This window comes from Mycteria americana, chromosome 7 (genome assembly GCF_035582795.1).
Source record: "Mycteria americana isolate JAX WOST 10 ecotype Jacksonville Zoo and Gardens chromosome 7, USCA_MyAme_1.0, whole genome shotgun sequence".
Classification (NCBI taxonomy): Eukaryota; Metazoa; Chordata; class Aves; order Ciconiiformes; family Ciconiidae; genus Mycteria; species Mycteria americana.
In genome coordinates, this window is record NC_134371.1 from 41772581 (window position 1) to 41795606 (window position 23026).

General features: G+C 59.5%; 4 protein-coding genes across 4 annotated transcripts in view; 1 reads left to right on the plus strand and 3 right to left on the minus strand.

The window, feature by feature from the left end:
* Positions 1-502: 502 nt before the first annotated feature.
* Positions 503-4389, plus strand: PHGDH (phosphoglycerate dehydrogenase). Its single transcript, XM_075508086.1, has 12 exons — positions 503-788; positions 1067-1218; positions 1394-1459; positions 1541-1595; positions 1684-1782; positions 1896-2028; positions 2112-2260; positions 2469-2621; positions 2749-2881; positions 3239-3366; positions 3579-3807; positions 4093-4389. Exons 1-12 carry the CDS (start codon positions 651-653, stop codon positions 4245-4247), a joined length of 1590 nt encoding a protein of 529 aa, XP_075364201.1. The 5' UTR covers positions 503-650; the 3' UTR covers positions 4248-4389.
* Positions 4390-5169: 780 nt separating this feature from the next.
* Positions 5170-8469, minus strand: HMGCS2 (3-hydroxy-3-methylglutaryl-CoA synthase 2). The gene is made up of 9 exons (XM_075509222.1): positions 8357-8469; positions 7664-8103; positions 7263-7388; positions 6794-6958; positions 6554-6722; positions 6298-6468; positions 5588-5694; positions 5359-5484; positions 5170-5276 (listed from the first exon to the last, which is right to left on the minus strand). Exons 1-9 carry the CDS (start codon positions 8467-8469, stop codon positions 5170-5172), a joined length of 1524 nt encoding a protein of 507 aa, XP_075365337.1.
* A 1135-nt stretch (positions 8470-9604) lies between these two features.
* Positions 9605-10630, minus strand: REG4 (regenerating family member 4). Its single transcript, XM_075509223.1, has 5 exons — positions 10567-10630; positions 10350-10447; positions 10128-10270; positions 9958-10061; positions 9605-9781 (listed from the first exon to the last, which is right to left on the minus strand). Exons 1-5 carry the CDS (start codon positions 10628-10630, stop codon positions 9708-9710), a joined length of 483 nt encoding a protein of 160 aa, XP_075365338.1. The 3' UTR covers positions 9605-9707.
* A 3715-nt stretch (positions 10631-14345) lies between these two features.
* Positions 14346-23026, minus strand: part of NOTCH2 (notch receptor 2) — an 88655-nt gene continuing 79974 nt past the window's right edge. The window contains exons 30-33 of the mRNA XM_075508087.1: positions 20107-20408; positions 19605-19752; positions 18996-19093; positions 14346-18067 (exon numbers count right to left, since the gene is read on the minus strand). Of these exons, the coding sequence (XP_075364202.1) occupies positions 16724-18067; positions 18996-19093; positions 19605-19752; positions 20107-20408 (1892 nt within the window). The 3' untranslated portion in view covers positions 14346-16723. The remainder of the gene's footprint in view (positions 18068-18995; positions 19094-19604; positions 19753-20106; positions 20409-23026) is intronic.

The following is a 23026-nucleotide window of genomic DNA, read 5'->3' on the forward strand; positions in this document are numbered from 1 at the left end:
GGGCGGGCAGGGGCCACGGCACTGCCTCACCTCTGGGCTGTGGGGCCTGGGGATCCCCTATTCCTGGGCAAGCTGGGGGGATGTGGCCGGGCTTGCCATGGGCTGGGGGCCGGGCCGCTCCCCGGCCGGCGGCAGCCCCAGCTTTGCGGGGAGCCACCCGCACCACCGTGGCTGCCACCGCCATTCCCCTCCTGCCTCGCTGTGCCGTCATGTGCGGGGCAGGGAAACTGAGGCACGGCCGCGGTGCGCGGGGGTGGGGACACGCTGCCCCCCGCTCCCCTCGGCCTCGTGGCTCCACGGCCCGGCGGCAGCGGGGTCCTGCCGGGGTCCCTTGCGGGGTCCTGCCGGGGCACCCCCTTGCTCTGGGGCTGCTGGGGGGCCCGCCACAGCCCTGGCCCCGCTCCCCTCCGCCTCCCCCCTCCCTCCGGGGGCGGAGGGGCCCGGGCAGGCTGGGGCGGGGAGGGGAAGGGAAGGAGGTGGGATTATGGAGACGGGACCCAATGAGCCCGAAAAACGTGCCCCGCTCGCAGCCCTTTTAGCGCGGCGGGCGGGCGGCAGCAGCCTCCCGGCGGCGTGCGGAGAGAGCCGGCACCCCCGTCCCGTCCCGTCCCGTCCCGTCCCGTCCCGTCCCGTCCCGTCCCGTGCCCGCCATGGCGCTGGGGAAGCTGCAGAAGGTGCTGATCAGCGACAGCCTGGACCCCTGCTGCCGGGAGATCCTGCAGGCCGGCGGCCTCCGGGTGCAGGAGAAGCCCGGCCTGAGCAAGGAGGAGCTGCTGCGGGAGATCCGGGTGAGCGCGGCGCGGCCGGGCTGCGCCCACGGGTGGGTGGGGGCGTGGGTGGGCGCAGCTGCGGTCCGGCTGTCCCGGGTGGCAGCGGACCCCCCTCGCCCAGCGGGGCCGGTCCCCGCCTCCCGTCTGATGCAAGAGCCCGGCCGGTTTCGCACGGCGGATCCCAGCCCCCGGCAGCGGTTGTCCCCAGTCTGCCACCCCCCTGGGACCACCCCGGGACCGCCAGCCCCGGCCCCGGTCCCGACCCCGGTCCCACCTGCGGTGTCTGTCCCCCCCAGGACTGCGATGGGCTCATCGTCCGCTCGGCCACCAAAGTCACGGCCGACGTGCTGGAGGCGGCGGAGAGGCTGCAGGTGGTGGGCAGAGCGGGCACCGGCGTGGACAACGTCGACGTGGAGGCGGCCACCAGGAAGGGTGTCCTGGTCATGAAGTAAGAGCAGGAGCACGGGGACATCCCTGCCTGCGCTCCTGGGGAGACAGGGGAGGCTTCAGCAGGGTGCCCCCTCCCCACCCATGGCACCACCCTGCGTGTCTCCATCCTCACGGGGTGCAGACCCCCATCAGCCCGGGGGTGACACACCCGTGACACCACTGTCCATCCCCAGCACACCCACTGGGAACAGCCTCAGCGCCGCCGAGCTCACCTGCGGGATGATCCTGTGCTTGGCCAGGTGAGTGCAGGGCAGGACGGAGGGATGGACGGGCGCCCCACGGCCCCCTGCCCCCGCGCTGACTGCAGCCTCCCCTTTCAGGCAGATCCCGCAGGCAGCTGCCTCCATGAAGGAGGGCAGGTGGGACCGTAAGAAGGTAGGAGGTGGGCGCAGTGCCCCGAGCAGGATGGGGCGGCAGGTGCCCCTGTGGGGTGCACTCGCTCACTCTCCGCTTTGCACCCTAGTACATGGGCATGGAGCTGAACGGGAAGACACTGGGCGTGCTGGGGCTGGGGCGCATCGGCAGGGAGGTGGCCACCCGCATGCAGGCTTTTGGCATGAAGGTAAGGAGCCGGGGCAGGGAGGACCGATGGGGAGCAATGGGGATCATGGACCCCGCTGGCCTGGCCGTGAGCACCATGCCAGGCTGCAGGAGCGAGCGCCCACTCTGCCTCAGACCATAGGCTATGACCCCATCATCACCCCTGAAGCCTCGGCCGCCTTTGGCGTGGAGCAGCTGCCGCTGGAACAGATCTGGCCCCGCTGCGACTTCATCACGGTGCACACGCCGCTGCTGCCCTCCACCATGGGTACAGGGTGGGCACCAGTGGGGGGGGGCTTGGGGAGAGCCAGTGCAGCCCCCCACCGCTCACGGCGCTCCCTCCCTCCGCAGGGCTCCTGAACGACAGCACCTTCGCCAAGTGCCGCCGTGGTGTGCAGGTGGTGAACTGTGCCCGCGGCGGCATCGTGGACGAGGGTGCGCTGCTGCGGGCACTGCAGTCAGGACAGTGTGGTGGGGCCGCCCTCGACGTCTTCACGCAGGTGAGTGGGGTCGCGGGGACGCCCTGAGCTTGGCTGCAGCTCAGCATCACCTTAACTCTGCCCAAGCTGGGCCAGGGCAGCCCGGAAAACCCCACAGAGCCGGGGACAGCCCTCCCCAGCTCCTTGCAAAGGAAGAGGGTGTAAATGCCCCCCCTGGGCTCCCAGGTGGGTGTCAGGGGCTGACAACAGGATGGGGCTGTGTTGGCAGGAGCCCCCAAAGGACCGCAACCTGGTGAACCACCCCAACGTCATCTGCTGCCCACACCTGGGCGCCAGCACACAGGAGGCGCAGAGCCGCTGCGGCAAGGAGATCGCCATGCAGATCGTGGACATGGCCACGGGGAAGGGGCTGGCTGGCATAGTGAGTCCCCCCGCCGGGCACCTGACCTCTGTGCCTCAGTTCCCTGTCTGTAAAGCGTGGGTGCGTTGGGAGTGACCCTGTGTGCTTGCTGGCAGGTTCCCATTGCACGTCCTGCTCTTCCTCGCAGGTCAACGGGCAGGCTCTCAGCAAGGCTTTCGCACCCCAGACCAAGCCCTGGATTGCCCTGGCCAGGGCCCTGGGCACGGTGCTACGCATGGTGGGCAAGCAAGCACAGGGCAGCGTGCAGGTCTGCACCCTAGGTGAGCCGGGCAGGCTACACCCCATGCCTGGGCACAGGGACCCCGATGGGTGGGCAGCACACAGGGGAGCATGGAGACCACCCACCGGGCTGGGCAGAGGGGAGGACGGATGGGTGCACGGCCAGGTGGAGTGGTGGACAGGAGGGTGGTTGGATGGTGGGGGGGGAGGATGGAGGACGGGGGTGTGGGGGTACGGATGGGTATACGGATGGGTGCATGGATGGGAGGGAGGATGGGATTAGGGATGGGTGTATGGATGGGTGGGTGGAAAGACCAGCCCCAGGCTCGCTGCTCCAGCGTGGGGTTGACCTCTCTGCTGCTGGCCCATCCACCCCCTGCCTCCTCCCTGCATCCCAGGGACACCCCTGCGGGAGGCCGGAAGCTACCTGACACCCGCCGTGGCCGCGGGCATGCTGGCTGGAGGGGCACAGAAGGAGGTGACCCTGGTGAATGCCCTGCTGCTGGCCCAGGAGGCTGGGCTGAAGGTGCGTGGACACCCTGGGCTCCACGTGTCAGCCTGGCGCACCCAGCCCCCATCCTTCCCTGCCAAGCAGCATGAGCCCAGGGTCGCCCCGTGGGCTCTCAGGCACCTCTCAGGCTGGGGGGGCACCCCCTGGGGTGGCCTCTGAGGACATCCCTTCCCCGCGCCCTGCCACGTGCAGGACCTGGGTGCTGAGTGGCCACATCTCTCCGGCAGGTCACAACCACCCATGGCGACATGGCCCCCGAGCCTGAAGGCAGCGCCGGTTTGCTGCAGGTGGTCCTGCAGGGCACCCCACACCGGGCAACGGGCACGGTGCAGGGCAGCACCCCGGTGCTGCAGGAGCTCAGTGGGGCCACCTTCAAGCAGCCTGCCCCGCTGGCCGGCCCTGTCCTCATCTACAGAGCCAAAGCCTCCGAGCCCAGTGCACTGCCCGTGCTCACCGGTGAGCTCCCCGCGTCACCCCCAAGCAGGGGGAGCAGCCTGGGGCGACCCCGCATCCACCCCGGAGCCAAGCCCCAGCAGGGAGGGGGCAGATGTTGCATGGAGAGAAAGGGATGGGGGGGCTTGGGCAGAGGGTTGGGTGCTTGGAGCAAAGGACTTGGGGTGGGGGAAAGACATGGCATCGTGGACCTTTTGAGGGGTGTTGGGGCAGGCAGAGCCTTGCTACCTGCCGGGTGCTGCGGCGGTGGGGCAGCCTACAGCCCCTAACCCCTCTCCTCCTCTCCAGGGCTGCTGGGGAAGGCGGGGGTCCAGCTCCAGTCCTACCACAGCTCTGGCACGGTGGCAGGGGAGCAGTGGAGCGTTGTGGGGCTTTCGGCCCCCCTGTCTGACCTTGGTGAGCTGAAGCCACGTGTCACGGAGGTCTTCCAACTCCACCTGTAGCCCCCAACTGCCGGCAAGGACTCTCCCCACAGCTGCAGCACCTGGACTGCCCCCCCTAGCCGGGGGAGCATCGCACCCGGCTGCCCCCGGCCCCCACGCTGGGCTTGGGGTGGCCCCGTGCTCAATAAAGGGTCCAGGAGGAGAGAGCGTGTGATGCCTTTTCTGTGCGGTCCCTTGTCCCTGACCCCAAAGCTCCTGCAGGCTCTGTCTCTCCTGCCCCCAGCCCAGCCCCTCCTGCCCACCTGGCCCCGCTGCTGTTTGCTCAAGGGTGTAAAGGTCTCCACGGCTGCTGCGGCCCCGCCGAGGTCCCGTCCGGCCATGGTCCCATGCCAGGGCATGGCCCAGAGAGCAGGCAGCACTCCAAGGGAGGCTCAGCCCTCCCGTGAGCCCCCGCGTCGCCTGCCCCCTTCTCCCCCACAGGTTTTCCCACGGGGGTGTTTCAATTTGCCGGTGTCACAGGGAAAATGGCATCTTACCACCCCCAAACTGGAGACCAGGGAGCGGGGGTTTACTTGGCTCCCCCAAAATGTCGGGGCATGCTCCCATCCTGGGGAAATGGGGGATACTGAGGCACATGTCCAATGGGGCAGGCGGCTGCGTTGGGTGCCCATGGGATAAATCCGCAATCCAGCCCCACAGTGGTTGAGGGGAGGGTCCTGGGGCCGGAGGGCACCACTCGTGACCAGGAGCCAGAGCCGGGTTGCTGCCCCCTCTCATCCATGTGTTTATTCCCCCATGCCGCCCGGGCGTTTGCAGAAAATGCCACCGTCTCCACCAGCTCCAGGGCTCGAGGTGCCCAGCTGCTTCCTGGCCATCCAAGGTGAGGTATCCTGGGGAGGCCAGCCCTGGATCTGGGGGTGAGCAGGGATGCCGGTAGGGAGGAGAGCACCCCCTTCCCCGGGGTTCACCACTCTGGTCCCCCCTAGATGGGCTTCCTGGCATATTCCCGGCGGTACTTGGCATCCACCCTCGTCAGGTACCAGGTGCCGGGGAAGAGATCCGCCTGGGAGCCGTGGGGAGCATGGTCGGCTGCAGGGGGAGAGGGCGGTGATGCTCAGTGGGGCCGTGGGGCACCAGCAGGGAGGTGTCACGTCCCCCCGGCCCCACTCACCCAAGTGATGGGTCTCCTCTCGCTGCTTCATGATCTCGGCGAAGTCCTGTGGGGCCACACGCTTGCGGGCGTCCAGGCGAGCCGGCAGGTCGGCCAGGCTGGAGACCAGCTTATCCAGGGGCGAACCTGGCGGCGGGGACCCCCCGGGTGAGACAGCACTGCCGGCAGCCCTGGCCCCGCAGCCCCACCCTGCCCTCCCCTCCCGGCCCCCTTCTCCCGCGGGGCTCACCCGGGGCCGCGTCCTGCGACACACGGAGGGAGAACATGCTGGCGGCCAGCCCCGAGCCGTAGGAGAAGGCACCGATCCGGGAGCCGGCCAGGTCCCGCGCCGAGGATCTGCAGTGAGGGGTAGCGGGGTCAGGGGGGATTGCAGGCTGGCGGGGGGGGCAGGGCTGCGGGGGCGGCGTCAGCAGCTGCCTCCTGCCCCCTTCACAGGCAGAGGGGTCCTGGGACTTGGGGCCAGATTAAATGGCAACTTGTGGCCACATTGCCAAGGGCAAGTGGCCCCAGAGCAGAGGGATGCCTGCGGTGGGGGCTCAGGGCCGGGGAGCACCGGGGCTGCCCAAGGAGGGGCAGTGGGATGAGGCTTTTGTTCACCCCCACAGTGCCTGGCCGTTCCCACGGCCCCTTTGCTGCTGATGGTGGCAGGGGACAGACGTTCTCCCGGGCACGACAAGGGGGTTTTCATCCTCCTGGCGCTGACAGAAGGGCTTTACGTGCCAGCCCAGCTCCAGTGAACCGGGATGAAAAGGCTGGCTGGGAGACAGCGCGGGGTGGGAGGTGAACATGCCGGGGGTTATGTGCGATGAAAGCATCGAGTCTCTGCTGCAGTGGAGGGGGATGAGTGCTGGCACCTGTCCCCTGAGCCAGCTGGTCCAGGGACTGCCCTCCCCAAAATGAACTCCCCCCCACCCCAAGCCAGCTTTTGGGGGGACTCACTGTGCCAGGAGGGAGGCCAGGCAGCCGTACATGGACGGCGTGTACATGTTGCCGTTACGGGAGGAGAGGAGAAGGGAGGGCTTGGTCTTCTGGTTGAAGATCTCCTGGCTGGCCACCTGGAATGCCTTCTCCACCTCCTTGCTGGTGTAGGTGTCCTCCAGCTTCACACCACTGCCCGGAGAGAGGCCAGCTCAAACCCCACACAGGCACGTCGCCAGCTGGGCTGGGGGACAGGGGACACAGCAGGCGGACCCACCGGAAAGGCTGTAGCCCCTTGTAGAGGCCAGTGGCCGTGTCGGGGTTGGGGGCAGCCAGGAAGTCATTGAGCAGCAGCCGCCCCACTGACTTCTGCACCAGCTTGCAGAAGGGCGTGTGGAAGATGATGAACTGGAAGTCGTCGAGGGTGAAGGGCTGCTGGCTGCCAGCTGGAGGGCAATATGGGGGCCGTCAGCATCCGGCGGGATGGCGCGGGCACCCCAGGGGTGCTGCCACTTACCCTGCTGCCCCTGGCTCTCCGCCTTCCGGCGGTACACGGCGTAGCAGCGGTCCAGCGCCCGCAGGTAGCACTGGATGGAGAGCTGCCCGTCCACCACTGGGTACTCGGAGGCCAGGTCTGGCTTGTAGAAGTCATAGGCATGCTCCATGTGGGTTCCCCTCAGGCCTGGGGGCACAGGGAGAGCCAGCTGTCGGGGAGTGCCGGGAGGTCCCAGCCAGATGGGAGGAACCCATGGGTGCTGCCTGCCGTGCCAGCCCCAGCATCCACCAGCATCCCTGGGTCACTCTGAGGTGCCCACAGGGATGTGGCTCGCCAGGATCCTGGGATACCCAGCACTGGGCAGCCACCGGGGCCATCAGAGCTGGTGCTGCCAGAGCTGAGCAGCTCCGTCCAGGGCTGGGACATGCATGTGTGGCCCCCAGGGATGGCACCCATCAGATCATTGCCCCCGGGGTCTCGTGGCACTGACCTCTCTCCAGCACCAGCGGGGCGTTCGGTCCCACCAGCATGGCGATGGCACCAGCACCTCCCGTGGGCCGCGCGTTCCCCGTGGCGTATACGGCAATGTCCCCACACACCACCACGGCATAGCGACCTGGGGGAGGACAGGGGGGCTGGTGGGGCCATCAGCAGGTGGGAGCCTCCATCCTGCAGCCCTTGCACATCCCCGTCCCCATGCTGCTGGGTGTGACGGCAAAGACAAGCGAGAAATAGGGGTGATGGAGAGCCTGGAGGGGCAGCAGCTCCCCTTGAGGCTTGCTGGAGCATCTTTGGGTTTCAGGCCACCTCCTGCCTCCTTCCCCCATCCCACAGCACCCACCTCATGTTCAGCCCCCCCATCCTCACGGCACGGTCCCTGCCCACACCCACCATCCCAGGCGCTGGACTCCACCCAGGCGGCCGCATTGAAGAGCGAGGCTGTGCCCCCGTAGCAGGCGTTGGTGGTATCGATGCCCTCCACGTCAGTGTTGCCCGAGTCATGGAAGAGCTGCATGAGGACCGTCTTGACAGCCTTGGACTTGTCGATGACGGTCTCGGTGCCCACCTCCAGGCGGCCGATGGCGTCCCAGGAGAGGCGCCCGCGCTCCACCAGCCGCTGCACCACCGTCAGGCACAGGGAGTTGATGTCCTCATGGGCGGCGCAGAAGCCCATCTGCTGTTGGCCCAAGCCCCGTGTGTACTTGCCGGCCTCCACGCCGTCGTACCGCTCCAGCTCCTCCTGCTCCACGTACTGGGCGGGGAAGTACACCTCCAGCGCCAGGATGCCCACGTCCTTGGGCCAGGCGCCCGTCCCAGCAGCGCTGGAGAGGCTGCAGGGCAGAGGGAGCGGCGATGGTCCCGCAGAGGCCCCGAGCCTCAGGGACAGGCAGTGGCCCCAGGGAGATGCCACCAGCGAGCACCCCAGGCCATGAGCACCCCAAATCCCTGCTGTTTCCCTGTGCCCAGAGGCACTGTGGGGAGGAGGGAGAGCATCCCCTTCCCCAGCAATGTTTAAGAGTACTGCCAGCTTCCCACCCCCTCCTGGTTATGCCTCCACCCCACCCGCTCCGTGTGGGTGCTCACCATGCCCTCTGCACGGCCATGGGGTGCTGGGCCCCCCAGAGTGTCCGCTCCGGCCCCCGCGGTGCCCGCCTCACGCCCCAGCAGCACGCGGCACGGCCGACCAAGCGCAGCATCTTCGCCCCGGCCCCTGCACGAACAGAGGGACGGATGGCAGAACGGACAGATGGACAGCAGGATGGGCCTCGCGTGGTGCTTTTATAAACTGCGCGGGTGGCACGGCACAGCCCTCCCAGCCCTTATCAGCACGCCGGACCCCAGCGCTCAAAGGTCACCGAGCGCCAGCCAACACGACAGGGACAGCAGAGCAAGTGCTGGCTTTGGAGGGGGGGACTTGCAAGACATTTCTGTCTTGTGCCCCAAAGCCTGGGGACATGCTTGGCTGGAGCTGGCGCCGAGCAGCGGGATGGGCTCTCCTGCAGTCCCGGCTCCCTGTGCCATGGGGTAGCGGCAGCTCTGGTGCCCGCAGCTTGCCGGCATGGCTGCAGTCACCGCACAGCGTGTACGGTGCTGTGTGGCCTCCCTGACTGCCCCCGTGGTCCCGGGGAGGGAGCAGAGGGTGGCCGGAAGTTTGGTGCCGGCACCATCCGTGCTGCCCAGGACGCGGTCCACCTCCGTCACGTGCTGCGGCTCCGGGGGGGGAAAAACCCATGAGCAGGGTGGGGGCAGAGCCATCTTCAAAACAGCAGAGCAAACAGCCACGTGATGCTTGTGGCAACACTGTGGTGACACAAGAAGGGACCTTTGGTCCTGGTGCTGCTGTCAACACGGACACGGGGCAGCATTGCAGCTCCTGGACCCTTATGGAGCCATTTACACCTGGGCGGGCAACCATCCTCACACCTGCATGCCCATGACAGCTCCCATCCCCACCCACACCTGTGCCCCAGCTCTCCTCCATGCCTGCACCCTGGGGACACCCCTGTCCGCCCCACCTGCACCCCAGGGACATCCTTTCCCCCCATCCCTCCCGTTTCGCACCAGAGGGCTGGGGATGAGCAAACACGAGCACCCAGCTGGGAGAGCTGCTGGCCCCGCGGCTCCTGGGGACTCACCCCCAAATGGCTCCGCTGGCACCTGCAGCACTGAAGCCCCCGGCAGCCAGGGAGCTCAGGGAGCTACGGCAGCGCCTGCTGCTCCCTCGCCCAGACACCCACGGGTGGACCATACCAGGGCTTTGCACCAGCACAGAACTCACACAGCACTTGCATGCTTGTTTTTTTATAGATGTATTTTTAGGAGTTGGGGAGAGAGGAGCAGAGGTTGCAAGGAAGGAGCATTGCCGGCATGGGGTCCTCCATGGGGTCCTCCATGGGGTCCCCCATGGGGTCCCTTGTGGGCCTGGGGGCCGTGCTCAGTGTGAGGGGGTGAACTTGCAGATGTAGTGATGCCGCTGGGCGCAGTCGGCGCTGGACCACAGGGTGAAGCCTGCCGGAGAGACGAGCCGGAGGTCAGCGGGGACCACAGCGAGGACAGAGGCACCAGCTCTGTCCGCCGCAGTCCTCCGGGGGGGAGCGGCCCTGGAGGAGGAGGAGGAGGAGGAGATGGGGGGGATACTGGCCACGATCGAGTGCTGGAGGTGGATGCAGGGTCCGGGCACTCACCGCTGAGGTGGGTCAGCATGCCGCAGGTCCCGCCCTGAGCACCGTTCCCGGCCAGCCCGCTGGTGGTCCTGTACTTGTCCCCACTCACCCACTGCCAGGCCTGGCTCCGTGCAGGGAGAAGGGGTCAGAGGCATGGCCCCGCTACCCCCCGGCCCCCCGCCACCCCCCACCTCACCTCCTGCTCGTAGCGGAGGCCGAGCCAGACGGGCTGCACGTGCTGGTAGTAGGAGATGACCTTCTGCAGGGTGGCCGCCTCCCGGGGCTCCTCCACCCAGGCCAGGTGGGCTCCAGCATGGCTGGCCTGGCACTGCCTCTGCGGGGAGAGGCATCAGTGCCGGAGCACCCCGCGCAGACGGGGGGGCCCGGCCATGTGTGTACCCCAGTGGGCTTACCTCAGCCTCATCCCAGCTCCGGAGCTGACGGAAGTACTTGAAGCAGCTGAGCTTGTAGTAGGACCAGCCCTTGGGGCAGTAGTCTATGTACCGGGCGCCTGTGGAGGGAGAGCTGCGGGGTGGGATGGGGGACAGACGGCGTTGCCAGCTGGAGAGGAGCGTGGCTCCCTCCCGGCCCCGCTGTGAAAGCGGCTGCCCCCCAAGTCGTGGGACTCACCGGCTGGCCACAGGAGCCCCATGCAGCCCAGCAGCAGGAGAGCGAGTCTGGCCGCTGCCACCATCTTCCTCGCTCCTGGACGTGTCTCCTGCAAGATCTTGGGGGGATGTCACACCAGGTCCCTTGGGGACAGGGGATGCCGCCTGCACCCAGAAAGTGCAAACTCGCCCTGCTATGGACTGAATCCGGCCCCTTTCAGCCAGCTGGAGGAGATGGCAGCCCTGGGGTCTGTGCCTCCCTCTCCCCTCCCTGGCACAGGTCACTGCCCTGTGCCCACACCCCGTCCCCCCAGGCATGGCTCGGGGTCCCCAGCCCACACTGGCAGCGGGGTGTCCGGCCCCACCAGTCCCAGCCTCAGCAGGGGGCATCTGGGCGAGCCAAGCTGCTCTGTGGGGACATGGGGAGAGCGCTGCCACGGGGCACGGGTGGGGGACCCCAGCCCTGCCCTGGCACCAGGCAGCAGCAGCAGTGGCAGAGGCAGAGCCAGGGCTGCTAGGGCTGCAGGGACTACGTGCACAGCATCGTTTTCACCCCCCCGAGCTCGTAGCGCTGCCAGACCCAGGCCGGGGAGGCAAATTGGCCACATCAGCACAGTTCCCCTTTATCTGGTCTAATCCCCGGGCACTGGGGCCGATTTGCAGACTCAGCTCATCTTCCCCTCAAAGAAGCAGTGACAAAAGTCAATGTGGTGCTGAATACTGCATCGTTGCAGCCTGCCCCATCCAGCAAGGGAAGCGCTCAGCTGCCCTGGGAGCTGCTGGGGCTGGGACCAGCTCCTGCTCGCCCACAAGCCACCTCAGAGCATCCCGAGGCCGCAGTCACCCTGCAAGGGTCCCCTTCCTCACCTGCTGTCCAGAGATCAGGAGGAATAACGGCTTCTTGTGGATCGCCGGGAGAGGAGAGGAGCTGCTCTTTATAGCCTGGTGCTCACCAGCATCACTGTTTGCTCAGCTCAGGTGATTCCCACCACAAAAATCTTACTGCTGACTCCCCTCTAACCCCCCTGCTTTGCTGGAAAGCCGCCCAGATCTTCACTCTGTTTACATTCAACGTCTCTCCAGAAAAGACAGGAAGAACCTCTCCTAGTTGGTCAATAAACCCCCTGCAATTAACGTTAGTTACTAACGCAAACACAGAGATAACCTCGTGGCAGAGAGCAGCCTGGCACCAGGCAGGGATGCCCACTGGCCCAGTCCCGGCTGGACCAGGGGCTGGTGGGGATGAGCCCCGGGGGAGGCTGCCCCGATCCCGGCAGAGCATCCCTGCGGCGACCAGCCGGGCCGTGGGTACCACCCGCTGGCTTCGCCCGCATCCCCGGCCGAGGGATGGCACCCGGCTGGGCTCCACGCCCTGCCCGGCTCCACCATGCGTCACCCACACACCGCCCTTGTTTGAACTGCCTGGGGATGTCTGTCAGCAGGATGCAGGATGCAGGGATGGGGGAACAGCCTGCTGCCAGGGGCTGGCGGGTGCCATCAGATAGCAGTTGGGGGTGCCTGGCCCCATACCCGGCGGTGACGCAGGGCTTCGTCAGTTTGCATCCCTCCGGGAGGAAGAAGGGACAGGTCCTGCGGCAGCAGCTCCCCACTGCCCCAGCCCCATGTGGGGAACCCACAGCCCTGGCCCTGGGGAGGCTGATGCCGGCATGGAGCCACAGAGGCGGGTTGCCCCCGGCCCCAGCAGCCAGAGCCCTTTGGCACGGTCAGGTCTCCATCATGGTCCTCGCTCCTCACCCTGGGGTGTCCTCTTGCACCAGTGGAAGGTGTCCGAAGCTCACCTACCCTACTGCTTCGACCACGCTGCTCTGGAGTATCGCTCTGTTGGCTCCTAATATACCAAAGCAGCTTTGAAAGCTCTTCCCGCTGCCTGTCCCGTGGCCTCCTGCAAAGCTGCCAGCTGCTGCCCAGCGCCCTGCTGCTGCCAGCTACGGCCAGTGCCTGGCTCTCCTTCCCCCAGTCCTCTCAAAGACCCTTGGAGGAGGCCACCGGGAGCTACCCAGGAGGCAGCTACCCGCAGAAGATCCAGCCCCAGAGCCAAGCCCCTCATTTCCCAACATGGAGGGCTTGTAGCTGGCTGAAGCTCTTACTTCTGGCTGTCAGGTTCAAGCCATGCCCTCCAGCCCCCAGGGATCTCTCACGGCTCCTTCGTGGCAGCATTTGCCAAAAAGCGCAGCGACTGCTGCTACCTGCCCACAGGTAGCAGCTCCCTGCCAGCGTGCAGAGGCAGGTCTGGCTTTCGCCCTGGGGAGGGAGGAGGATCAGACCCATCTCCTTCGCCCACGCAGCCGGGATACAGCTACTGCTGCTGCTCCCCAAGACCTCTCAAGGCTCAGCCAGCTTGCTAGGCACCCTGCGGGATCAAAGGGGTAAAGCCTTCTTGTGTCCAAACACAGCTGCTGCCTGCTACCATTTTTCCTGAAAGAAACCACCTTGCAGAGGAGATCAGCCACTCTGACTAACGGGGAAACTCTTCAAACACAGTAACCCCCCTCCAGAAGGCAGGACTCCACCTTTGTTTTATGAAAAACCATGAAAATGTTCCCCAAAGGAGCCTGAGGCTACTCCGTTACTCCTCCATTAGGTAAGGGATACCCCAGCTCCCTGCCTGGCTGGTTCAATTAGGCTTATTTTCATGGAACACAGGAAGTTTTCACAAGCCCCTTGTCATCCCGGGCTGGGGAAGAGGCATACACCATCCCCGAGGAGATGCAGTTTCAAGTCTCAGCCTGAGCACCGGCAAACTCGACGCTGCTGTGCCAGAGACACAGCAGAGCTTGCTAAACTTTGGCACAGATGTGCAACCTATGGGAGAACACGGATGAAAGCCTCCCGGAGGTTTGTACTGGCCCAGCTGGCTCTACTAGAAGATAAAGGAGCTGCGCTGTTTGAATATTAAACCCTTAAAATGCCCCCAGCAGCTTTCTCCCTGTGAGGCATCATAATTCAGCTACTGGCTCCATCCAAGTCCACAGCGAGAGCTGGAAACCGGCCAGGGGAGCGCTGGCTCAGCCCAAGGCTTCGGTGGCACCTCCCTCCTCAAAATACAGGAACACAACCCTTGTCAATTTGTTCTCTAATTGTTCAAGTCAAACTTTTCAAGTCTTGAAAACAGCACGGAGGAGCTGTGATTCCCTGTTTCAGAGGCTGGAGAATCGCACATCTTCATGCATCAGCTGCCAAGCCAAAGCCAGGGAGGCAGCCTCAGCCCCAGGGACGAGGGTCCTCCTCCCGGCCGCAGGAACAGAAGCCGCCCAGGGAAGCAAGCAGGACCTGAAAGGGCGAGTGAATCCACAGCTCCGCTAACCACAGCCTGACCCACACTTGCCCACAACCTTTCTAAAAGCCCCAGCCCTTCTCCCGCTCCCAGGCGAGGGAGAGGTCTTATTCAAAGCATCTCAAAAAGGCCCCATCCCAGTCCCTCCCCGTCCTTCCCAGTACCCGCAGCTGCTTGGCTGCTGTTACTGCCCCCTTCTCAGCTATCCAAGAGACCCAGAATCCTCCTGTTCACACCCAAGCTAGGCTGCTTTCAGGTCCCAGGCACAACTCCCTTGGATGGAGCTAAATGGTGGGGTTCATGTGCTGCTGAGCCACAGCACAGAGCACCCTTGTCCCCAAAAGCTCTCTCCTGACATGGACTGCGGAGTTCCTAGTGAGCCCTCCCCCTTGCCAGGGGTCTGAACAGCTATCAACACTGATGATTCATTTATAATCCTGTCTTTACAATCCCGTGGCTGTGCCGTGATAGCCAGGAAGACAAACGAAACCAGCAGCACACAGACGCTGGGCAGATACTCTTTATTCTGGGGATAAAAATTGCTTATACATTTTGCAGCAACTATTTTCATAAAAGACTTTTATAAAAAATGTAAAAATAAGCAAATATTTTCCATTATTAATACAGGAAAATGCTGCTGTGTGAATGGTTACTCTACAACTTATGAGATAAAATACCACCTTAAGGAGATATCTTTACAAGTAGTTAAAAAAAAAAAAAAGAAAGGCAGAGGGCCATCGTATTAACACGCCAGGCACGAAACTGGCTTCATTCCACAGAAAGCACTCATCTTGTAAAAGGTAGCCACATATATAAAAAGGCACTTGGTTATTTGGGGCTAATGAGGAAAAGCCCTTTGTTTCTTTAGCATCGATGTAGCAACACTTCATTATTTGCAGTGAAACATGTACCTGGACAGACCTCCAGGAGCTGGCGGGCTCCTGCCCGGAGATCTGAGTCGGCTGCAGCTAAACTTCACAGGACACACTGCGGCGAGTGTGCTGGGGAACGCTGCGTGCGTCGTGAAAAGCAGTAACTTCAGAATTAAAAACTTCAGCCCAAAACGACGGCCCCGGGAACCAGCTCCTCCTGAGGCCCTGCCTTCATGTACCATTGAGTCGAATCAAAAGAAAAAGCTTTTACTCTTGATTAGAATGGAAAGAAACATCAGAGAAAATACTGTACATGGTAGGATGCTGAATGGCCGCTGCTCGGAGGGGAGCGGGCTTCTCTGTCCTTTGGCGGCAGCCGACAGCCCCGATCTCTTTGGAACACATGTCTGCAGGGTTCCCCCGAAGAGGTAGGAGCAAACCATCCCTAGAAATGTTCACTTCGGCTGCTGACCGGTTCAGAGCCCTTCAGGGAAGCGTCACTCTTGCGGACAAAGCAGAAAGAGCGGCTGTTTGTCTAAGGTCAGCGACAGCTGGCTTCTGTAACTCCAAAAATATCGGGGGAGCTGCAGTACAAATAGCACTACCGTCCCACAGAGCATGTGGGGCACCTCAGTTGGGAAATCTCAATACAGGCTGAAGCTGAGAGCAGAGGACAGCCCCAAACCTGTTAACCAAACTGCGTTAGACAACGGTTTCTGAGCTATTTGGTCTGCCACTTAAGCCCAGCTCCTGGCTTCAGGCACGCTGCTGCTGCTGGAAGCCTGCATGGGAGTCAGTGCTGCAGCCTCCTTGTTGGGAGGGGAAGACAAGGCAGCCCTGCCCCAGGGCTGGAGCGAAAGGGGCACTCTCAAAGGGCTGGACGCCGTTTCTGATGCAGAAGGACACACACTGCAAACACGTGACAACATCCTCGACACTTCTTGGTAATACCACAAAGAGGCAGCACATGGTATCTGGAGGACAGGACACACAGCCACCCTTGGATGGAGGGGAGGGGAGTACTGTGCAAGAACGCTGGGAGCTTGTGTTATCAGGTTTTGAAACACTCATGCTCATCCCATGAGTTTCCCAAAAGGCCTGTATCGGTTGCAGGGCATCTCTTCCTGCACGGGACCCCGTGAAGGCGGTCACGGACACACCTGGCAGGACGGGGGCATGGGGAGGGTAGTGTGTCAAAATGGCCAGGCAAGTCTCAGGGAAGACATACAACATGGGAGAGATGTGCCTACAGGCCACGGTGGGGGGAAGACCAGGTCAGACCAGCGTTTTCAGGAGGGGGGGGGGAAGACCTAAGAGAAGACTATATGTATATATAATCTCATAATACCTGGGGAGGCCGGCAGTGAGAATGCAAAGGGGTGTTAGTGGGTTTGTAGAAGACAAAGGCTCTTGAAGAGGAAAGGGTGAAGCTGCGTGACAGAAGGTGTCACTTGACCTGCAGGTGTTTTGGGAAGTCCGGCTCACTTGCTGAGCAAGAGTGGCCGCGGGAAGGAGGGGTCTAGGAATGTGGGTGCAGCTCTGAGCTCTGTCAAGACAAGGCAACTTGAACTCGAGGAGAACTAGTAGAAGGTGCTTCAGAGAGAGGTTATGTGGGTAACAAAAGGAGTAACAAAATAAGGATACAAAGCTGGTTTTGGCTAAATTTCTGGAGAAACGACCATGAGATGCATTAAGCTGAAGAGCTGTCTCCCCAAAGAAATGGTGGAACATATTTAAAAGCAGACTGGAGAATCCAGTGCAGACAGCAATCACACCCAAGGTGCATGGGAGTTGGTTAGAAGTGACCCAGATGGTCTTCTCCATCACCAGCTTCTACAGTTTTCTGTTTAGCATAAAAGCATACAAGACTTCAGCGACCACAGTCCCTCCAAGGAAAGAACAGCCTGGGCTCATTAAGACTCTTGGATACTAAAATGGTTCTTCATTTCCATCCTGGAAGACCTTCATGAGTTCTGGAGTCCGCTTTCATCGGGCTTCACCTTGGCCAGCCTTCAGGCATACACCTGCATGTTGTTCCGCTGCTGCTCTGTCATGTGAGCGGCTGCCGGCCCGCGCTGGTTGTTACTGGGACTGGTTGCCACATCAGACCAGTCAGAGGCAGAGTGTGGGGAGGAGCTTGACCACTGGTCTGGAGATTCGGGTGATGGAGTCAGGTATGGGTGCTCCCCTTGTAAGTGCCGGTTGTGGCTAGGAGTCCGTTCTGTGGCCGAGGAGTAGCAGCTGTGCTGTGACGGAGGCGTGGGGTACTTCCCCATCGAGCTCTGGAACTGGTGGTAGGCCGGGAGGACCGTCTGAGCCACCTGCCCGTCCTGCTGAGGGATGGCAGCCATGGAGAACGAGGCGCTGGGCAGCTGAGCTAAATCCGGTATCTGGTACATGGAGCTAAGAGGACCAGCCATGTTCTGAGCGCAGTTTGACTGGGCCTGCTGTGGCAGTGCTTGCTGGTTTATGCCACCCTTGGGAACCAGCTGGAAAGTCATGATAGGGGGCAGAGACTCCCTGGACACTCCCATGTGCTTTGTATCTGCTTGAACCAAACCGCTCTGCTGAGAAACACTGGGGTGCGAATGCATCACCTGCGGCACCATGCCAAACATCTCGTTGTACTGGGACTCGTTCACCTCCATGCGGTTCATCCACTCAGTGGAAACGTTGGCTGGCCGGAGCCTGCCAAGCCCACTGTTAGGAGGGGTGGTTCTGTGCTGCGAAAGCAGCTGGCTGACGGATGGGAGCACGGTGCTGGATCCACGTCCTAAGGGCTGCATCTCGTGGAGGTTGGAGAAGGACATTGTGTGCGCAGCCTGCACCGACGGAGCAGTCAGCAGCGAGCTGGGCGACGAGTGTAACACCCCCGGCGACGGCATCACAGGAGATGATGTTGGTTCGGATGCAAAAGCATGGGGTGATTCTAGGGAATCAACTGGTGATAGGGTCACTGAGCTCTCCGAAAACTGCCCTTTGCTCTCACTGAGGGACTTCTTCCTTCTCCTCTTTGCATCTTTGGTGAGGTTCGTGGGCATGATGCCTTTGGCATTCGGTTTTCGTGACTTCTTGCTTAACGAAGCGTGCTTCAGATTGAGGAAGGACCTATTCGGGCCACAGATGACCGGGGAGAGGGCAGAGTTCAGCATGGCCCCAGGGTGCCCAGTGGGGCTGTGTGCCACATTGTACTCGTTGAGAAGCTGCACTATGTCGTGGTGCATCCGGTCCTGGGCCACATCTCGGGGCAGGCGGTCCATGTGGTCCGTGATGTCTCGATTGGCAAAATGGTCCAGCAAGATTTTTGCTGCTTCGAAACTGCCTTCCCGAGCGGCAAGGAAGAGCGGTGTCTCTTCCTGAAAACACAGAGAGTAAGTATTTTAGCGGCTTCACTGTGGGGGGACTGACTTACAGCTAACACTCCCTTAATGGTGCAGCAACACCTGGAAGCACTGTTTAACACAGTTCCACATTAATTGTCTCTAAGAACAACCCACCCTGAGAGGTGCCCATTGATTACAGGATTACAATGGTCAGGTGCCCATTGATTACAGGAGATTATTTCATACATGGCAGTGGAGCGCACAGGCTAAACTATCCCCCCAGGAAGTGCACTATTCTGCCATGGGTCCTTGGAGGAACCGTGAAAGCATTTGGTGCCTTTCTCCCATTGTCCCCTATGAGGGAAAGGTACGAAGGACTATAACACCCCAGTGAAGAACTGCAGCTTGTGGGTAGCTCTCAAATCCACTGAGCAATACGTAATAATCCAAAAAAGAAATCCTAGGTAGAGGAAAGAAATCAAGGACTAAGACACAGCAAAAACTAACAGTGAAGCTACAGGAGGTCTGCACAGGGCAGACTGTCTCTCAAACAGAGGGGCTTCTCCCCCATATCCACCCTGCTTTGAGATCCCTGGAAATGTGACTGCTGCTGTGCTGCCAGATCTGGCTCTCTGCTAACCAGAATCCAGCTGCTTGACACCAGCAGCACTTCACCCTGGTGCTCTCACACACCACTGACTGCATATTGCTTTCCTTTTCTGCAAGAAAACCAGGACAGCATTGATGCCTGGGACTTGGCCACACAAGGAAGATAACTGCTCTCCCACATCAGAAATCCTACAGGACATCCAGCACTTGGGAAGAGTTCCAGTCACAGTCTGGGCTTGGAAGACCTGCACTGAGCACCCAGTTTAGAAAATCTGAACTCGGCTCACTTCAAACAGCAAAGAGATGCTTTGTGTTAGGAAGGACAGCCATGCTGAGCCCACCCAAACTGTACCTTGTTATCCTGCATGTCTCTGTTGGCTCCATTTTTCAGCAGCACTAGTGTTGCTTCCACGTTGTTGACAGCAGCAGCCCAGTGAAGAGCAGATTTACCTGCAGGGAAACCCAACAACTTCAGTAACAAACCGAGGAGCTATTTTCTAAAGCACCAATATGGACAGAGTACACTGAGGGAAGAAAGCAACTGCAGTGCAGCTCACAGCATGCGAACATGTCCTGAAGTCACATTTACACTTTGGAAATCACCACGCTGTGACATACCCTATGTTACCAAACTGCAATGGGACTTTCAGCCCTTGCTCTGGGATTTTTTTACTTTTATTTTTTTAAATAACCTATCCACAGAGTCATGTCTGCAGTCCAGAAAATCCCAGAATATCCAACCCCGTATTTCTTCTGCTTCTCTTCCAAGACTGTCTAACCAAGTCACTGTGCGGCAGCCTGCAGTTTATTACTGCTGGGAGGACTTCTGCAGGAGAGCCTAGTGTCTGATTTAGCTACAGAATTTATGAGCAGCCCACACTCCGGTAGAGCAGAAGCCCACCCCTCCTTGCTCACACCATGACAAATGTTTGCCCAGCCCAGTACGTCCTGTTCACATTACCGTGGTCATCTACGGCATTCACATCTGCCTGGCAATTAATTAGCTCAGCCACCATTCCTTCCACAGCCAGCCGTGCCGCCAGAATTAACGGGGTCGTTCCATCATTCATCCGAGCATCCAAGTCTGTCACTCTGTTACGGATCAGGATCTGGACAACAGGGAAAGACAGATTTTTTTCAATACCACTGCAGAGCAAAACTGAGGATTTGGCAGAAACTCAAGAGAAACTTTATAATGAAAAAGCAGCCTGAGCACTGAAATGCAAGGATCCAGATAATAGGTGACAGAGGTAAACAGACCAAATAAATACATGCCAGATGATTTATGCATGCTGAGCTCTTCAAGCTATGACTACCTGAGGAAACTGGATGTAAAATACAGTTCTGCCTGGCCATCACACTGTGGAAGGCATGAGAGCAAGGCTGTGTGTGAACACAGCTTGGGCAGGCTCATATAATTCCAGAGCACAGCTACTCTAAAATGGGTTCTTCAACTACTGTACCTGGAAGACACCCTGGGCATCAGCAGCTACAGCTGCGTGCAGGGGAGTCCGTCCCATGTTGTCCCGTGCATTAGCGTCCGCACCAGCATCCAGCAAACGTTTTGCAGCGTCTGCTCTTGAATAACGGGCTGCTAAGTGCAGTGCCATCTCCCCGGTACGGTCTGTTTGGGCCTGCAGGTTGGCGCCTTGATAGATCAAATCTGTTATTATATTTGCTGAGGAATCTTCTGCATCCTCATCATCCTCGCTAATATCGGAGCTGCCCATACGCAGAGATGCCAACATAAGTGGAGTACATCCATCTGCAACAGAAGAGATGTTATCATAGTAACCTGACAGTGACAGCAAAGGAAAGGAAACCCTCACACAATCCCCTCCCCTTGAGCACCTACAGCTAGAGACAATCCCTCCAGTCACTTTAACTCAGACTTAAAGCTCAATAGTTAGTGAGTTGTTTTCCTTCCAAGCAGGCCTTTAATACTTACTGCAACCCCAACAGAACTCAGATACTTCTCAAATAAGTAAGATCATTATAAAACAAAAAATGTTTGCTCCTAAAGTGAAAAAATTCCTCAAAATGTAAAGGCTAGCTAAGTTCCTAAAGAGAAGCAAGGGCTATAAAAATCAAAGACTTCAGATGAATAACTATAACTATTCATGTGGATGTTCTAATCACATACCTGGGGAAAAGAAACAATTTACAGAGAAAAAATACTGGACAACTAGCCACCGATTATTGGTGGCATTTTGCAGATAGTAACCTGAAGAGAAATGCAGACAAAAGCCTTTATATCTATTATACACCAAAGTCTTCATTAGAAGGAACCTGAAGTTGTGAGTCAAGCACCCAAAGCTGAAAAGCACCACAGTACAACTGCCTGAACCAACCTCATTTTGCTTTTAATAACGTCCATGACCAGAGCCCTAAACAAACTAATCAAGCACACGCTGTAGTTTCACAGAAGTACACCATGTAGGAAGGGACCATGGAACAGGATCTAATCCAGTATTATTCACTGGTGTACCAGTAGCATCCTACACACACGCAATGCACCCCTCCATCGCAGCATGGACTGCCCGCAGCTACAAATTGCTGGAAGTCTCACCACAGTTTGAGTGCTTTGAAAGATACTTGTGTCTCTCCACACGTCTCCAGTGATGGGCTCACACTGATGGGACATCCACAAAGGCTAAATTCATGTTCATCCAACCAGGATCCTTCCATTGCCACTGGAAGGAGAAAGGCTCCTCCAAACCTCTAATTTAACTTAGCTCCCTTGGAAGAACCTCCCCTCCCTGTCTGCTGATCAGAGAGGGTGGTCCAGGAAGACTATTCACCCTATTCACCAGGAAGATTTTTCACCCTTGTTAATGAAACATCTCCACATATTTTCAGCAACCTATCAAATGCCAAGTGCTTCAGTTTCAGCACACTCTGAACTTTACGGTATGTTCACTACCTAAAACCAAAGACTCCAACTGTAGACACTAATGCTTGCTTACTGATTTTACTGCTTTACTTCCACACACATCGCAGGCACCTGGAAAGTAAGAGGGACTAAGATGGCAGCAGGAGTGAAACACTCTGTGCTAAGTGCCCCACTGGAGCTCTGCAAAGCTGAACACAAATTTTGCTTCTCCAGTGTGGCTTGCTAGCAGAAATTCAAGACAATCTTTCAGCAACTGCCCAATTTATTCCACGTACAAGCAGGGGACATTCCTGGACCCCACAGACAACAGCTTCCCTGCCTGCACAACTCTCAATCTGCAGGGCACTATCTGCACTGAATGAAGTGCGTGAGCCCCGCAGAAAGGCATACGGTGTGATGGCAGAATTAGGATTCTGTGCAGATAAACAAGGCGACGATCTCCTATTGAAAGTAACATACAGAGTTCTAATGCCCTGACCCACTTCCCGACTTCTGATCACCAGGCTTTCCTGACTCTCTATCCTACAGCAGTTCCAAAACTTTCTAGAAATCTATCGTTCTACCACAGGGAACAGTGTCGAGCACCCGCAGAGATGAGGGCCGTGGCCTCCAGGTCTGCTCCCCAGCCAGGCTGGCAGCAGCAGCATGCACGCTCCTCCTGGTGGCTCACAATCACAGGACACACGGGCTTTCGCCGAGCTACTTTCTCAGGATTTGCTGGACGGCAGCGAAGCGCTGACGTATGGGCCTGGGTTCAGTTCCAAGATCCAGTTCTGTCTATGGATCCTCTTGCCTGTTGTGCAAGGCTATACCTCCTTTTGTGCTTCTCCCTCCCACTGCTGGCTCTGCTTCCTTGCCCCAAATGAATACTTCTCAGTATTCAAGTCAGGCTGTGGTCTCCTCCATACTGCCCCAACACAAAGAGCAGAGAGACGGAGCACAGAAAGGAGCTTTCCTTTTCTCCAGCAGTGCAGCCCTGCGAAAAGCACTCACAGGAAAGGTCTTGCTTGCTCAATCACTGCAGTAGTCCTGGACGGATCATACCTAGCTGCTCTATAGGGACACAGCTGCAGTATGCATTAAATCCTTGGAAAAATTAGCTGCCACCTTCCAAAAAGTGTCTCAGGTATGTCCAGCTCTTTTCAGAGCTTTGAAAGTTGGCCACACACGGGCAGTTTTATGAGGCTAGCAAAAAGCACATCCAGTTAGACCGTCACAATTAAGTGCTTGATGGACTACTAAAAAAAAGCTGAGGACACAATGTCTTTTTTCCTCCTTCAAGCTTGTTCTCTGAAATAGTTGGAAAAGAACCCAAAAGGATCCAGCTGGAGGCAGACACACAGCATGGAAAATTCCAGTCTGAACCACTGAAGTTTTAGTAACTGAAAAAGGGGGCATATAATAGGGACAGTTAATCAGTTTTAATTATAGGTGGTGTTACCAGTTATGCCTATAATTGCATTACCCTGGTTACACACTCACAATAACTC